Here is an 18,852-nt window from a genome sequence, read left to right on the forward strand (position 1 = left end):
TTATTCACTTGATTTAAGCTCAATAAATTCATATTTCTACAAAGTCACATGTCAAAATTCAAATTGGTAACGAATAAGTTTTGTTATATATGGCCAATCTAAGAAATAAACATGTTTTGATGTGAAAATGTCTTTGGACAGACTGTTTGGAATATAATCTATTGTTTTTGTATACTGCAGCAAATAAGCATTGAAGTAAACTATCTTTCTTAAGAGCTCAAAATTTCCCAATAACATCTAGATTTAACTCTGTCCTATCCTGCCTTACCTAAAACATAATTAAAGCTAATTTACAGAATATGGTCTGTACAGAATAGCAGATATTTTCTGATGTGACATCTGGATAGTTATTTGTCTCCTTGGTGTGTGTTAGTGTATCTGTAAAATTTTTATAAAATATAAGCTTATTATTATGTGCTGTGTTTCTCCTTCACTAAGATTATTATAATATTTTCATAAGGTGTTAAAAGGATATTACAATAGGTGTTATTGTGTGTTCAACAGCAATTAGGTATAACACCTTACTAACTGGTTTATAACAACTAACCTTATATAAGTAATTACCTGTAATTTTTGGTAATTATCTACAAAGTGTTTACAAAGTAGCAACATTGCCTGTTTTCTTCTTTAATTAATCTTTTTAATGGCCTCCAGATATTTTTATTTTCTTACAAACTTAATGATCTTTCTCTGAGGGCAAATTTAATGTTTTTAAATCTTAATGTCGTTAAGGTAAATGTGATAGATCTTGCAGTTTTTCTTGTTTCACTTTTCATTAAATTTTGTAAAAATAAATTGTGATCGATGTTCTGTTCTAGTAAATAAGATATTTTTCAAATTAGTAATTATGAGTAATAATGAATGCTTCCTTTTAAACTATGTCTAGTAGCATACATATTTGTGTCATGACAATAAAAATAACTGACTCACCAATTTTTGATATCTGATACTACCACTTCTACGTAGAGTTCCACCTTTGACGACCTCATTTTGAACATCGATAGTTCCACCATCTTTACTGGGACGAACACTTAACTCCACCAATTCTGGAATTGGTTGAACACGAAGTTTGAGCACATCCTGGGCTTTCTTGATTAATATTACTATCTCCTCTCGTGTCAGATTTTCTACATTTACTCCATTAACTTCAATGAGTCTGTCACCAGGAATTAAACCAGTTTGATTAGATCTCGGTCCACTAGAGGGTTCTGCAAATGTGACCACTCGTTCTTCTGCTCCGTTTAAAACTGGGATACTGCCCTTCCGTAAGCTGAATCCAAAATCCCCCTCTGGTGTTCTCTTCACTTCAATATCTCTGACTCGAGGTGGTTTGGGTGGGACTATGGCGGGCAGCTCTAGTTTCTTATTGAACGTTTTCTCTTCGAGCTCCAGCGGAAAATCGTCTTGAAATTCTTCCAAGGTGCCATTTGATTGGTTCATATTTGTATTTGTTGGACCTTGTTGAAGTGATGACCTTGTTGTTGGTTTTGGTTTCATTCCGGCTGGAAGTGCCTGACCGACCATAATGCCTGACATTTCTTCATTCAGTCGTGTGTTTTCCTGCAGACGTCTTGAATCGTCTAGATCTGAATGATTAATGGCGGGTCTTCCTTCAGATTTATCCTTCAGAATTCCTCGGGTTTTTGGCTTTGGCAATATCGGGGGAGGTTTAGGAGAACTTAAACTTTGGGACTTTGTTAATGTGGCAGGTTTTTTGTCAGGGTTTTCTTTGGTAGGGCTGGGACGTCCAGAAGATCCACTAGCGCTAAGATTGCTTTCACTACTGTCGCTCTGGGCAACACCATCTCCACGCTGCAGATTGCTATGGTGACCTGCTGATTTAGTTTTATCACGATCACTAAATCGTCTGAACACACTATTTTTCAATTCTTCCAAATGTGACATTTCTTCTGGGGTGATATGTGGCCTTTCTTTCTGCTTGGCTTCCTTTTTTTCTTTCTTTTCTTTTTTGTCTTTTTCTTTTTTATCCTTCTTTTCCTTGTCCTTTTCTTTGTCCTTTTTCCTAAAGCTGAACATTTTGACTGGTCTAGACGAAAACTATTTAAAAACCTTTCTAATTGACTGAACTAGTGAACTAAAAACAAAAGTTCATTTCACACTTAAAACTATTCGAGTTTGTTTACACTTGCCGGACTTCAGTCGTTCAGAAATATGACAAGAAACTATGATGATCACAAGGCATAAAACCAACACAACTAATCTGGATTTGTCATTCAGTACATTCTACACATTTGGCATTCGTGGTTCCTTCTTTGTGCAAATGGCCGATTTCCTAGGTCGACTTCATTCCCCATCACACGATTTTAATTCGATCCATTTAATTTCACTCGGCATCAATGAAAAATGGCGTCTGTAATCCGGGTATCTGATACAGACGTTCACTTCCTGTTTCTCAACTTGACAGAGTTTTCTCCCTTTAATCATTTAATCTAAGAGTAGGGGCGTTTCTCAAAATCAGATAAATCCTTTCATAACCGATTAAATTGACAATGACATGTCTTTCTGTTCAACAACGGGAAATATATCAATGAAAAAGAGTTCCGATGATAAGATTATTTTTAAAAGTTGAGAAAAACAACCCTTACTAGTAGTAGGCTAAAATCAAAAGTATTAAAAAAATTATTTCTACAATATCATTATAAGCGATACAAATTTATATGAATAAAAAGAAATAAAAAGGTTAGCGTAAGAATTTGACCATAAAAATTTTTAAATCTTCGAAAATCGAGGTTTGAAGTTCGGACTAATTGTGGAAATTATTACACAGTATGATTCAACCAAAATTGTCTGTAGTCTTTTGAAATATAGAGTTATTTCCCTTTAGTTGTCCTGTCGCTTGAACGATTGAGCTACAGATTAGATACTGTTCAAGGTGGGTTTATACAGAGCGCGAACGCGAACGCGACCGGCGCGACCGCGAACGCGACTTTTCATCAGTTCAGTCATTCAAATAGAGCGCGAACACGAACGCGGAAAACCGTCGACGGCTTTCAATGCGGATCGCCTCTTTTGTTGTTAAAATTTGGTCATATGGTCATTTTGGAATCATCTCTCCGATTCCCTTCCAAATATCTTTCTTTTTTACTGTCTCTCTGTAAGTTTTTTCAGCTTTGTCAAACAAAACTGGATTCTTTTCAACTTCTGAAATCAAAATTTCCGTTTTATCCATTGTATGTACCCTACAAGCAAATTGGAAAAGCCATGTGCACAAGTTTCTATTTTAGGAAATGATGCAAGGGAGGTGGTACAAGCTGATTGGTTGATAGCAAGAAATCCGCCGCGACTTTCTGAAAAATTCGCTCTTGGGGCAATCTCGGCGGTCGACCGCGCGAACAAATATTTGTTCGCGTTCGCGTTCGCATTCTATTTGAACGGTCCCTCTATAAAATGATGAAACCATTCCATGACGAAAAACCCCGCGTTCGCGTTCGCGTTCGCGCTCTGTATAAATGCACCTTTACAATAGTTAACATGATTTAACCATATTGTTGTCTGTATTCTTCTGAATTATGCACTAATTTCCCTTAACTTGGTTTAAGAGAAAAAGGGTATAAGACCCGTCCCCCCTCTTTCAAATCACTACCCATATAGTAAAGTTAAAAAGAAACGACTGTGTCAAAATTTAAAACTACAAGTAGACCACAAGCCAAACTAACAAAATTTTATTATTTTACAAAATAGGAATTTATAATGTCAAGACTTTGGTTTTCATTCATTCCCATCTTTTCCAAACGATTCAATGCCGACTCTATATTATGTCCAAGAATACATTTTGTTGAAATATGCATTATTTCACTGTAAAAATATAACAATACTGCAAGAATATTCTTACTTATTGCATAGAATACAAGATTTAAGCTCTTTATTTTCAAAATTCCTAGCACCATTCAGACCACTGATACGAGGGGTCGGGAAAAATTGCTGGCTATCTTACTGAGTAGTCACCCTGACTAATTCCTAGTCTTCAGTCACCCCATATCACCCATATTCATATCACCCAATATTCATATCACCATATCTCACCATTCATATCACCCACCCATATTCATATCACCCATATTCACATCACCCACCCATATTCATATCACCCATATTCATATCACTATATTCATATCACCCACCCATATTCATATCACCAAGATTATCTTACTGAGTAGAGTCGCCAAGACTAATTTCTTGTCTCCAGTCACCCCATATCACCATATTTATATCACCACCCATATTCATATCACCATATCTCACCATTCATATCACTATATTCATATCACCCACCCATAATCATATTATATTAGAAGTACTAGAAATGTACGAAAATCGAATAATTCCTTTAAAAATATATCGAACTAGAAATTCACTTTCTATTTCTATATATACATGTCTTTTCTATATATGGTAGGGTCTCAAGAAAAGTCGAGTCGTCATTTTAACTATCAAACGTGGATAATTTTCGATATACATGGATTTGGAGGCTCAAATTTCGACGGTGAGCTGTGAACACTACTACTGATTAGCTTCGCTAAACCGTTTCTGAGACAAAGGTACGGTGGGCAAACGGATGACAAATCTGACCCTTTGAAATTGCAAATATTCAGCACGATTGGTGCAATAAGTTCGAATCCGTGATAAAGTTGTTGCCATTAAATATCATCGATAAATATTTTGAGGTAATATTTTGAATACGAAACACAACAAGAGATTTGTCCAGAAGAAAACAACTATTGGTCTTGTAGCCTACACGTTTTGTGTTTATAGTTCGAGTACTAATGCGTGTGTGACAAATCTACAGCTAGAATCAAACCATTACTTTAACTGAATCAGTGTTTTGGTAAGAGTGTGCAATGAGGGAAATTTTGCCAGGACAGTGGCATTAGCATATTCTTTTTCCAACTGTCGAGGGATCTCTTACGTTCACAACTTGTAGCACAAAATACAAGTCAACTCGTCTACATGTCAACTCGTCCACAAAATTTCATTGGTTAAGTCGTCTACAAAATTTAACATATTTATCTACAACATTTGCCGGGACATCGGTTTATTGTCCCACCCGACTAGTGCTTTGGGTTTGATTCCTTTTAAACCAACAATACATTTCATAGTTTCTCAATTGTTGCTCGAGATTTGAGTCCTTTTAATTCAATGAAAAATCTTCGAATGTATCCTCTAAATTTTGAAAAATAAAAGAATATTTCTAGGCTCATATTAATTATTAATCGACGCACCAGGATGAAATTCATTTAATACAATGACATATTGAATCTTAATTGGTACTGGAGTTCGAATCCAATTTTTCTAAACGATAGATCTCTGATAATAAATGTATATTTCCTCTGAATTAAAAGAAAAATAAGCGATTTTTGTTCATTTCAATCGGTGCTGTCGGTTCGAATCATCTTTATTAAAATGATAAATCTACGATCTATTAATATCTTCTATGATATAAAAGAAAAATACTGGATAATGAAAAATAAAAGATTATTGAAGTGTAATCGATGCAGTAAGATCAATGTAATTTAATCCACTATTTAATCCAATATTATTAATTGCCTAGTATCTCACTCAGTGCTGTGGGTTCGAATCCTATTCAATTAGATAATATTTCTACGTCTGTATTATATCATAAATATTACAAATTTTAATCGGTGTTTTGGGCTCAGTACCTCTAATCCAAAAACAATTTGTTTATTATCTCAATCAGTGCTGTGGGTTAGAATTCTCTTCAACTAGATAATAAATCTGCGAATGTATAAAATTCACTTAAAGAAAGACAAAAGACTTTTTAAATTTTAATCCAAATAATAAATTTGATTTGTGCTGTGGGTTCGACTCCTCTTCAACTTGATGATAAATTTATATCCTCTTAAATACGGAAGAAAATAAACGATTTGTTTACATAATATTTAGTTTATTTTATCACAAAGTTCAACATTTATACACAAAATAAAACATTGTTGTTAAATTCCGTTATATTCACACTTGATCATCGTGAGTTATTAAAAATATATCACAGTATATCAGAAATGCCTGGGCATTATCAACAATATATCACTTTTATTACTGGGCCAATTTGTAATAACTTTTAACACGAATAACACACTTGGTTAAAAATGAAGCGAATTTTAATAAGCGAAAGGATAAAACGTGGACGATGTAATCTGATACATTTGTAGAAAGTAAATAAATAAAATTTGGATGAAATCTTCTCATTGAGACTTGACGCTTTCAACTTAATCAAGTAAACTTCCACTCTACTCTGACTACAGCCGGCTACACGCGATTTCAATATTCTTATTTCTCCTAATTTCCACAACTATCTTTGAAAAATTTATCAAATTATTCCCAATTTATACCAAAATGTGTTCATTTACTTTGAAAAATTTATCCAGTTGTTTTTATATAAAAGTTTTAAATTTAATCACAGGACTATATTGTGCAAGGTGCGTGCGGAAGGATATTAGGAAGTTGTTAGGCTATATTTGTGTGCCGCCATTTGAAATGTATGTGGATGATTGTTGGTGAATTTTGTTAAGTTTTGCTTGGATTTGTGATCTAATTTGGATTATATCGGTTTAACGGATTAGGTATTCGGTTAGCTTAATATCTGAAGTAGCTCATGGAGCTAATCCTGTGTCGATCCTTTCCTTAGCTTTTGCAGGGAATCGATGGAAAGTGGCTCGAAGCACCGCAACCAAAGAATTGGACGTCGCGAAAGGGCCCAACTACAATCTGAGAGTGATTTGTGTAAAATGGGGGACGAAAGGGATGAATCCCCTCCCCGCACAAACAAAGACAAGGGTCGGGGAAAGACCCGGAGAAGACGGAATAGCTCCCCAAATATTTTTGAAGAAGATATTATCGATGGATTTGCCATTATGAGTTTTAAATCGTTTGAAGATCTCGAGGTAGGTTGACTTTATCTTTGTGTACATTGAACTAGTAGTTAGAATAATCAAAATTATCTAGCACCCTCCCACCACTTCATAATAGGTCCTTTCTTGTCAATTTTGAAATGAAAATTTTCCCAGATTTAAAGGATGCCCAGTTGTCTATGTAAATATACAGCATGCCTGATAGTCAGTGGACCTTGATTTTTCTCCTCTCTAAACCCAACAATGGATGAATAGTGTTTATTGATTGGACTTGAGACTGAATGAGTGGTGACTAGCAGAGGGTGCTTGACTGTATTTCCTGCTTTTGGATCTCGTCTGATACCCCCCTCTGTAAGCCCCCTTCTCTCCCCTCTTTTGTTGCGAGACTGACCACAATAATTCAGTGCTTGACTGTATTTTCTGCATAGTTGTGGATCTCAGCTGATACCCCCTCTCTCTACTCCAATCTGCCTGCCCCATTCTCTCTATGCCCCCTGCTCCGTTCTATTGGACATTCACAGGATTACGTCAAAATAATTGTTGCCTCAGCTTCTGGACTGTGTTTCCTGTCTGTGGATCTCAGCTGATACCCCCTCTCCTGCACTTTTCATTCCCTTCCCCCTTCTCTCCTTGCTACCTGCTCTCCACATTTGTTATGAGAGTGACAGAATAGTGCATCAAAGAGGCATTCAGGTGATTAGGCAAAGTAATTCAGTGGTTGCCTCGGCTACCTAACTGCATTTGTCAGGGAAGGGGGACTTTGAATCACCTCTCGCACAGTTATGAAGTGTTTTCTCCCACGTAAGCTATTCCCCCTTTCTTGCCTCCCTGTTTCCCCACACCAGATGTCAGACTGACCATTGGGAATTAAATCCACCTGATTCCTGCCACTTTTTAACTGCAATTCCTGCTCGACAGTTCTGGGCACACTTGACAGAAAGTATACCCCCCTGTTCTTTCCTGCATGTTAGAGTAAACTGACAGAGTGGAAATTGCATCCACCTGACTTGTGTCTAACCCACCTGAGTACATTCCCCACTGGGAAACCAAGTCAGTTGTGTATTCATAGAGGGTAGAAACTACATCCACCTGACCCATTGATTAATAATAATAGTCTCAGTCCCCTGGTGCTTTCACCTGGTTAAGTCTCGGCGCTAAGATATAAGTGCAACCCTTGGTGCTACTAAGACCTCTGCCCCCATACGTCCTTTAGTTTGAAATATTTCAGTCTTGCACTCTCTCTCCTCCAATTCTACCCTTGATATAAAGTGTTAATATAAAATAAAGATCAATTAAATCAGACTAATTAGTAATTAAGTAATGAAATGTGTTAATTAAGTAGTTATTTGTGGGTAATTATCACTTACTACTGTAGTACTTTATTCTAGTTCGTATGGTTTGTTTCTTTCTTCAGTGTATTTTGATCTCAAAAAATTATTTTGAATACTGTTTTTAAGATGTGTTGGTCATCAGCAGAATTGTTTATTTTGATTTCATAGTACTGTCATTGCCTGAGATACAGAGTTGTTTTCAAATAATTTAATAGTGCTTCTAGGTAGGACTACAAATTGATATTAATGATTTTCTCTGGCCTACAATTAGTGAATTTGGTAGCTCAGATTTAAACATATGCAAAATCAAAAGAACACCTTCCTCGATCTTTGGTTTCTATAAAATTCTAATATAGTTTGGAAATGTTCTAGTGAAAAAATTAAGGAGGGCAAACTTTCAATTCTGCTTTTCTGAAAATGGTATGTTATTCAAAGATATTCGAGTGTAGTATTAAAGGAGGCTAATGTTAACCTTTAAAATGACATGTATGATAAGTAACTGTCAGTGATATGGGGTGGTATTAAAGTTAGGAGATATATTATAGAAAAATATAAACATGTTTCTTATTGTTGATATATGACATAGTTGTTGTATTATTATATAAAGTCATACAGTACACTAGATTGTAATTATTATAACATGTAGGTAGGGTATATTAGTATACATAGTGCAATATTGTATCACATATACACCAAATATACCTGATATTGATTCTAAACCTTTGATATATTTAGGTCCATTACATCAATGTATTATGTTCTTATCTAATATTCAGTCCATGGAAACAAACATAGACCCTTATTTTACATGGCTTAAGATTAGTTCTATTTCACCACTCAAACCCATACAATCATAGATCCTTTAATTTGAATATTTCACAATTAGGTCCAATACACCAAACATACCTGATATTGACTCTAAACCTTTAATATATTTAGGTCCATTACATCAATGTATTATGGTCCTGTCTAACATTCAGCCCATGGGGACAAACTAAAACTCTTTATTTTACATGGTCAGAATTAGGTCCAATACACAAAGACATGGTCCTGTCTAACATTCAACCCATGGAGACAAACTTAAACTCTTTATTTTACATGGTCAGAATTAGGTCTAATACACAAGGACATGGTCCTGTCTAACAATCAGTCCATAGGTACAAATATATAGTGCAACATTGTATCACATTGAGTGTTAGGGTATATCATCTGCCATAGTAATAGTCCCTAGCACAAAATAGGAAAATGTCTTTAAGTGAAAATTATATTAGTGTTTGTGTTGGAAACAGACTAATAGAATGAAAAAGAAAGATTGCTGGTCTGAATGTGAACTTGAATCTTATGATAAGCTGTTTAAAGATGTAAAAGAGTTAACTAGGGCTGGGTTTCGATTACCAAATTGACACTACCGATCAATAATCTATTAATAATCAAAATATTTCAATTGAGAAACCCTGTAAATACTAAATTAAAAACATGCCAAACTTTTTAGTTCTATGGGTAATTTTTGTGTTATAGTAGTATATTCTTGCTTTGATCAGTTATTATAGTTTATTGTGGGTATGTTATGTGCTGAAGGGAAACTATGTGGAAGAGATTACTACTTGTGATAAGCGATAATCGAAATTATAAATTCCTGAAGGAGATATAGAAGTGAGGAGTACATATCATAAACACATGACAATATTATCAAATAAACCACACTTCTTTAATACATGGAAAAAGTGTGCTTATTCCATAATATTGTCTGGTGTTTGTGATATAGATTCCTAGCGACAATAATCCATTATTTGATCATTTTACTCAGCCAGAGTGTTAACCCACAACATAATTTTTGGTCCTGTACACTAAGTAAATTTATCTAAGCTAGGTGCTATGGTTGGTTGTTAGTAACAAGTTAATGTCTGTTAACAGATTAAGCCGATATCTGGACACAGAATTTATATCTGTTGTTGGCAGAAGAATGACATTGAGTCATTAATTACAACAAGTTAATTTGTCATGAATTTAGGAGGTCAACATATCTAATATCATATCCTCTTTCTTACATCATTGTTATCTCTTGTTCTTTTAATAGCATTACAAGTATCGGCAGTCCTTATAATTTATTGTTACATCCTATTGTTATCTGTAGATATAAGTTGCTATACACTTGACAGATCTCTCGACAGTTGAATATCAAAAAGAGTAGGCTAATGCCGCTGTCTTGGAAGGAAATCCCATACTACATGGCGTTGCCTATCTTTATTATCTCATAAGATGCAGAAGAGTAGGATGTAAAACTCCCTTCATTTCATTTCTACATCCTTATTATTATCTGTAGTTATATATTAATGTGATACTACGTCTTAGAATTAACATAAAATTTAAGAATTTTAAACTTGGCGAATAAGAGCCTGTAGATATACCTGGTGTCATATATAACTTAACATAATCCTTATATAATCTGATAGATAGTAATTATCCATAAAAATGCAATTAACAATTGAAAAACGCTTAATACCAAGATAAAGCATTTTTCAATAATTAATTATTTTTATGAATTTTCCAATTTTCCAGATTTTTATATGGAATCTGTTTTAACTTTGACACCAATTGAGCTAACTGATGAATATATACTCATATTGACCTTTTCCAGAACTTAAATTTTATGTTCATTCTAAGACGTAGTATCACTTTAAGATTAAATTGATGCCGCTGGAAGAATTTCTCTCATTGCATACTGCAGGGCCTGTCTTTATTATCCCATAAAGTGCAGAAAAGTAGGACGTAAAACTCGTTCACTTGATTTGTAGTTGTTAGTTTAGGTATACCAATTGAAGTATGTAGAGTCTTTGTAATTTATTATGTTACTAACTATTAAAATATCTATATAAGCACTTGAGATATAATACTATAAAACCAATACATCAGTCTTAAAGAGATTGTAAAGAGGTTTACAGAGAGGGGACACTGATAGCATCAATTTGAACAATTCCAATTTTTAATCAGATGTCTTTAGTTCCTGTAATTCCACTTAAACTGAAGACATCACTAAGTGCAAAATAGACTTTACATAAGGCCCTTAGCGAATAGAGACATCATTAAACACTTATTGTAATAAAAGAGCAGGTGAGGGTTAATATTAAAATAATGAGAGGGGGTAGGGTTGGAGCATGGTAAGCATATTAAAATTGATGTTGTAATAAAAAAGGGCCAGGTCAGGGTTGTGAACTATATGAGTAATATTAGATAGTAAAGGTGTAAAAGAAGTTGACTGTATTATGTTATTTTAGGGAAGGTCGTAACATGAGAAGGCTTTTTATACTCCTGAATAATCACAACCTGATGATAAGATTAACATTTTTTAACCTTGGCTTTTATTTCATTTTTAAAATTCATTTTTTTATGTTATTAAATTCTTTTCAATAGGATGTCTCTTTAAGTGGTGAAATTATATTGTTTAATAAGGTTATTTTATAAATCTATTGTAAATAAAGATACCCATATTATATTGATTGTTTAAAAAAGGGAAACATGTCTCTAGATTGTTGTCTGTAGTTTTCAAACCTAAAATAAAGATAGAGATAATGAAATATAATCACAAGCAAGACCATTCCATCAATCAAAATCTCGTCCAAAGAATGACAAAATCGAGAGTAAATGTTGTGCAGTAGTGGACTCCTCTAAAGAGAAGTACTATCAGCATGGTTTGCTTTGAGCGTGACACCTGCCACTACTATATAGGTAATGAGAAACCCATTAAGTTCTACTTCTAACAGCTTTCTGTTATGCAATTTATTTGATCATGTGATTTTTTAAAGTGCTACTCTCAATTCAGTCTGTGTTGATATTAATACACCTTCTCGAAGAAAATTAAATCAATCAAAATGTTACTTCTCCTTTTCCCTGTTGTTATTGAACTGCATCAGAAATTTGATTTGCCTTGAGGAAGTTTCGAACCTCATAGCGCTCTTTTTCTGAGAAGAGCAATTTGATTTGCCTTGAGGAAGTTTTGAACCTCATAGCGTCCTGTTTCCTAGAAGAGAAATTTGATTTGCCTTGGGAATTTTGAACCTCATAGCGCCCTGTTTCTTAAAATAGAAATTTGTTTTGCCTTGAGGAAGTTTTGAACCTCATAGCGTACTATTTCCTAGAAATGGTAGACGACGATGAGTTCCTTCATGTTCTATGACATGTATATCTTGACCTATTTTCTATCCTACAATCGACACATTTCTTAATTAAATTGACAACTTCCTGGTTATTTCCTGAATCTTGATGATTTTCATACCTAATTACTTCTCCTCAACCTTAAATATTACAATTAACAACAGTTTTTGATAACATTCTCAACATTTCAGGACCAACTTTGAGGTTGGCCAGAATTCAGTCTCAGAATGGTATCTTTTTACTTTAAGCAGGCTTCACACTATGCCATTTTGCTATGATGTGGATATTGTGCACAAACTCAAGCTATGACACATTGTCATGTAGTGTGAGATCTGTTTAACAAAAAATTCATCCGTTCTGTTCCTAGAACGGATAACTTATTTCACTTATTATGAATTATAATTTAAACTCTGAAGAAATTTAATAATCAAAACACAGCTGTCTAGCACGATCTTTCTGTTAATGTATAAACTAGGCCCCCCCCCTATTGATAGTTTACCTGTCAACCTACTATTATTGTTTGCCCTGATCACCTGCTCACCTGCACTATGAATACAGATGCACAAATTGATATAGTTTATATAAAAACTTGTATAGCACCTGTCTGTAATGTATAAATAACTGCCTTATTTCATAATAACAATAATATTTTGAATAGCGTAACAATTTTATTTTATATTTTATCAATCCTGTGTTCTTTGTAAGTTTGGGCCATCACTATGAATTTTTGTGATGATTATGAATATCAGAGCTGAAGTTTGTGTAATAGCGTAACATCATATTTTTGTTTTTTTCAATTCTGATGTGTATATGTTTGTAAGTTTGGGCCATCACTATGAATTATGATAATGATGATCAAATTTAGTGTTGTGGACTTTTTGAAGGTACTATCAGGTGCAGACACCACAGGCTTTTGTTTGGTTTTACCTGCCAAGTAAGCAAGTTCATTGAGATTATTCTAGTCTTTATGGTTTGATTTGATTGTAGTCAAACAGTATGTTGAAAGTAAAATGATGTAGTATAATAAAAAAGAAAATTTATGAAATAATGTTGGACACTTTGTACTCAGTTGTTGCATGTGGCGAGCTGTATTCAGTTGTTGCATGTGGCGAGTTGTATTCAGTTGTTGCATGTGGCGAGCTGTATTCAGTTGTTGCATGTGGCGAGCTGTATTCAGTTGTTGCATGTGGCGAGCTATATTCAGTTGTTGCATGTGGCGAGCTGTATTCAGTTGTTGCATGTGGCGAGCTGTATTCAGTTGTTGCATGTGGCGAGCTGTATTCAGTTGTTGCATGTGGCGAGCTGTATTCAGTTGTTGCATGTGGCGAGCTGTATTCAGTTGTTGCATGTGGCAAGTTGTATTCAATAATGTTGGATAAACATTTTGTACTCAGTTGAAGCATGTGGCGAGCTGTATTCAGTTGTTGCATGTGGCGAGCTATATTCAGTTGTTGCATGTGGCGAGCTGTATTCAGTTGTTGCATGTGGCGAGCTGTACTCAGTTGAAGCATGTGGCGAGCTGTATTCAGTTGTTGCATGTGGCGAGCTGTATTCAGTTGTTGCATGTGGCGAGCTGTACTCAGTTGAAGCATGTGGCAAGCTGTATTCAGTTGTTGCATGTGGCGAGCTGTACTCAGTTGAAGCATGTGGCGAGCTGTATTCAGTTGTTGCATGTGGCGAGCTGTATTCAGTTGTTGCATGTGGCAAGCTGTATTCAATAATGTTGGATAAACATTTTGTACTCAGTTGATGCATGTGGCAAAATCTATTCAATTGTTGCATATGGCAAGCTGTATTCAGTTGTTGAGATGTAGTGCTTGAGTTGTTGACTCCTGATGGAAGATCATATGGGATACACATTTACTCCTACTTAGTACAATATGGCCCTTGTCAATGAATGAATGAAGGAAAGATTAAATGAAAGGTGATATGCATGAATGAATGAATGAATTAATAAATGACACAATTGAATGAATGAATGGATCAAATATGCAAGAGTCATTAAAATAGATGAGTTAATGAACGTAATATTGATTAAAGTAACTATGGAATGGAAAGATGAGTTATTAACTGAATATAATGGATGGATGTAAAGAATTATGGACTGACAGACTGAATATTTTTCTTCCGATGTGGCCATGTTGATTTTTTTCTGTTCAACCTTCTACTCTATTAATCATAGTCAAAGCCTGGAGGGAATTTCAACAGTTCCGTCTGCATTATGTAAATGAAATTACTTGTCATGCCACTCATCAGATTCTGCATTCTGCAGACTGTTAAAAATCAAATAAAATGGAGTTTCTTGTCCTACTTTAGCGCCTGATTTGATTAATGAAGAAAGACAATGCCCTGCAGTGTGGAATGAGGGAATTTTCGAGTGACTGTTAGAAATCAAATGAAATGGAGTTTCTTCTCCTAGTTTTCTGCTCCATATTGGATCAATAATGGATGCAGTGTGCAATGAGGGAATTTTCCAGGACTGGAACCTTTTCCACTTCTGGGGTTCAATCCAAGCAAAGGTTGAGTTAATACTTGCGGAATATTTCAACCTGGTTTCTCTTTTTCAGTGATGCAGGTTGGAGGGGTTGACATGGAAAAAGCGTCTAGTCGTTTTGATGGGACAATAAACCGAGGCCCCCTGTGGCTGTGCTACAGGCTTTGCACGTTAAAGATCCCTCGACAGTTGGAAATCGAAAAAGAGTAGGTTAATGCAACTGTCATGGCAAAATTTCCCTCATTGCACACTGCATGGCCTTGCCCTTCTTAATCAGTCAAATCAGGTGTTAAAGAGCAGGATGTATAACTCAGTCCATTCATTTCGTTTGTGACCTTTTCACTAGTTGACCTTCATTTTACTACAAGTTAATACAGAATTGATCAATCAATAGTGCAGCATTTCATCATTATAATTTACTTGATTGATTATGTTTGTCCAAGGATAAAGATAAGGCATTTATAGTGGAAAAGATATGAATCTGATGCCACAGCCTGTGTTTTCGAGAGTTTTCTCTCAGTCAGTTTAATACAGTATGGTATAATACAAGATTAATCAATATTATGAGACTTTCAGCTCCAATGAAGATTTAGAATTAAAGATTCTCCTTGATAACAATGATAGCATTCCATAGCTGGTTCGAGGTTCGAGGAGGGGTGGGGGGTTCTGACTTTTTTCTATGGGGGCGGAGTTGGGTGACACAACTCTTTCAATGCCATTGTTAAGATTTGCTCTTTGAATTGAAAAAAGGTCTTTATGGTTGACCATGGTTGTAAACAGCATGGTAGGCCATTTAACATAATTGTCAAACTATGATCAACCATCTCCATTGTACTATGGTTAACCCTGCTCCTTCTTGGATACCATAGTTGGCAAGTGCACATTGACAGGGTAATATTTGCTCTTTGCATTGAAAAAGGTATCTGATACTGCAGTCTGTGTTTCTGAGAATTTGCTCAGTTTTTGCTCATTTGTTGGAGATTTGAATAATTCCAGCCAGGGCACATGCTTCCGATAGATTGTCCATCAATCAGTCAGTTTGATAAAAGTTGATCAATGATAGTGGAATGCTAGAACAAGAATACAAGAATTTCAGATTGTAAGGAGTAAATATAACAACATGACCTTAGATTGACCTGTAGATTAGATCAATAGGCAATAAATAGACTTGATTAGACCAGTAGTTATTATTCAATCTGTTACATTGTTATTGATTATTGTGTAATTATATGGTCTCTGTCAGGTTATCTTAATGATTTTTTGCTGTGTAGTATATGAGGATCAGTGTCATTAATAGTTAAGTCATTCAGATAGGATCAGAAATTGAGGTCTTGTGCTACAGACTGTCTCTAACAATCTTATGTACAGGGCAAGGGGCAGTGACTTAAATGGTTAGTTTAGTCCTAGAGGCAGTAACAATAAACCAGTGTCTCTTTGTGCACGTTAAAGATCCCTCAACAGATGGAATTTGAAAAAGAGCAGGCTTATGCCGCTGTCCTGGCAAAACATTTCCCTTCTATGGTCTATTAGATTACAGAAAATTATAATTCAGTATTCTGATTGGTTGATTAAAATGACTAGTAACAACAAGAGATTTTTAACGAAATGGTCCCTGAAGTTTTTGTGATATTGACGTCAGACAGCTTCCTGTCTGTAAGAAGATTTCTACTCAATTTAGCCATCTTATGTGATAATTTTCAATCGTAATGGAGTATATTATTATTACAGTGTATTTTATAAATCTCTTTCTGTTTGTGTCTGATCCAATCTCTTAACTTTGTCACAGACATCGTGTTACTGTCATCATTGTTTGATATTGCATAACGAAAACTACAATTGCAACTTTTCTGCACCTACTTTGGCTCCTGTCGAGAGGATGTAAAGGGTTTGGCCAATCTAAAATAGTATGAGAAAACTCCTTTCATTGAAAAGCTAATTAATAATACACAGAACTGTAGGATGTAAAACTCCATTGCAAGTTCATCAGTCAATAATGCACATACTGTAGGGTCATGTGTTTTGTACCACCATATTAACTAAGAGTAAGTAAAGTTCAGAAGAAGAAAAACACATTTAGATTATAAACATCTGTAATGTAGAGTGGTAGAACAGCTGATAGATAGAGGTGTGCAACCAGGAAATTCATTCTATTTTACTGCAAGAGCTTGACTAGAAGTTTTCAATGCTGTAAATGTTCTGTTTTCTTGAAGAAACTCAATTTTTTTTGACTAAGTAACCATAATCTTCTCTAATTTATTGCCTTATAAATCTTTTGACAAATTATAGTTATAAATCTGTTGATATTCATTTAACACAAATTCTTGTTATTGAGGCTAGTGGATAATCTTAAAAAACAAACCCGTAACGAAGTGCAAAATGGGAGAGAATTTTACCTGGCAGTTTTTAGTTATTTTTAAGCCAGTCAGCAGATTCTGTTCCATTTATACTTATACAAAAATAAAGTTAAAAAACAAATGCACATCTCTACAGATGTTTTACTCCTTTTCTTGCAAAAAAAATCTGAAACTTAAAGACACTTTACTGTCACTTCCATGGGAATTTTTCAACTTTTTTTTTATTTTCACCATGAAATCTTGTAGCTTTCTTTCTGTCTTCAAGCGTTTTTCTGTTTTTTGATATTAGATGGAAATATGTCAAATGCCATGCCATTAAAGTTCCAGGAAGCTGACCTTTCATTCTTTAATCTAGTTTCTCCCTGCAAGTGATATAGGTCAGAGGAACTGACATGGAGAAAATCTTCCTGAAATCTTCCTGATGTTTCAGGTGTGACATTAAATAGAGGCCTTGTGTCAGAAGATCTGTACAAATTTTAATACAGAAAAATTTTAGTAGGTCACTTTAAAGGTTATGATATTAGATTATTTTTAAGGAAAACTCCAAAATCTTGGCCTGTTGGGTCACTTTACATCCTCCAGGTAGACTTCCTGTGACTTTTCACTACCAGAAAGATATAGTCTATGTCAAAGGGCCCTGCAAATTTTAGCATCTAAAAAGATTTTGAAGGTCATCTAAAATAAGGTGATAATATTTTTCACGAAAACACAAAAATCTAGTTAATTTTTACTGGAGACTAAAACCACAGGTTAACCTATTCTTACACTGTTTGTTTAACCACTAAAAATAGTCAACAACAATTTGGATTTCCATGTCAACATCACACTACATTGTTAATAAGATATCTGGCAGTGTTTTAGTTTGACCTCTTGAGTTACATTACACCCTTTAGAATGGCTTACTATGTAAATCTATGTAGCATTACTTCTTACTTACATCCTTATTGTAAACATCAATCTACATTCTATGTTATTTGGTATTTTAATGGTTATCCTTTACCCCTGGCCCCTGTTTCTCTAAAAATATCATGAGATGCGACAAAATTTTCCATACTTTCGACAATAATTGGCACTGGTAAGATTTTTTTGAGAAACAGAACCCTGGGTCATTTTATATGTGGCAAGGTTATTTGAAATATCATAATGTTCTAATGAATCTCCATTATAATTCCTTATATAAATCAGTGATTAATCCAGGATTATCCCTTGAGTCTGATTTAAAAAACTCATGCCTTTCCTTACTGACAATAAATACAGCCCCCGTTCATTTTAGTTGTAAAAACACTGAATACATGTTAAAGAGATTGTAAAAAGGTTTTCTGGATTTTGAATGTGTATTGTGGACACTGATAGCATCAATTTACACCACACAATTTTCAATCAGACGTCTGTGACATATTTTGCGATTAGTGATGTCATAAAACACTTAATTTTTATGGAATTGTAGGAACCATGGACGTCAGATTGAAAATTGGAATGGACACTGTTGACCATTTGTACCATTCCTGAAAATCCACTATAACTAAGCGTTTTATAATCTCTCTATAGCAAAGTTCCTTATATGATGCAAGCAAATTTTGCGATGGTCCCGTCGTCATACGCTGAGTTTTATTAGAATTGCAGGAACCAAAAAT

At 34.7% G+C, this 18,852-nt stretch overlaps 2 protein-coding genes across 2 annotated transcripts; one reads left to right on the plus strand and one right to left on the minus strand.

Annotated features, from left to right (window-relative positions):
- Positions 1 to 217: 217 nt before the first annotated feature.
- On the minus strand, positions 218 to 2,037 carry LOTGIDRAFT_163408 (hypothetical protein; the record flags this gene model as incomplete). The annotated part of the gene is made up of 2 exons (XM_009059485.1): positions 218 to 268; positions 931 to 2,037. The coding sequence occupies 2 exons, from the start codon at positions 2,035 to 2,037 to the stop codon at positions 218 to 220; spliced, it is 1,158 nt and encodes a 385-aa protein (XP_009057733.1).
- An 11,382-nt stretch (positions 2,038 to 13,419) lies between these two features.
- On the plus strand, positions 13,420 to 14,085 carry LOTGIDRAFT_67930 (hypothetical protein; the record flags this gene model as incomplete). Its single annotated transcript, XM_009059352.1, has 2 exons — positions 13,420 to 13,725; positions 13,879 to 14,085. Coding segments are annotated over 2 exons (513 nt in total), but the record flags the coding sequence as incomplete, so codon positions are not given.
- Between the last annotated feature and the right edge of the window lie 4,767 nt (positions 14,086 to 18,852).

Source organism: Lottia gigantea (genome assembly GCF_000327385.1).
Source record: "Lottia gigantea unplaced genomic scaffold LOTGIsca_39, whole genome shotgun sequence".
NCBI classification, from domain to species: Eukaryota; Metazoa; Mollusca; class Gastropoda; family Lottiidae; genus Lottia; species Lottia gigantea.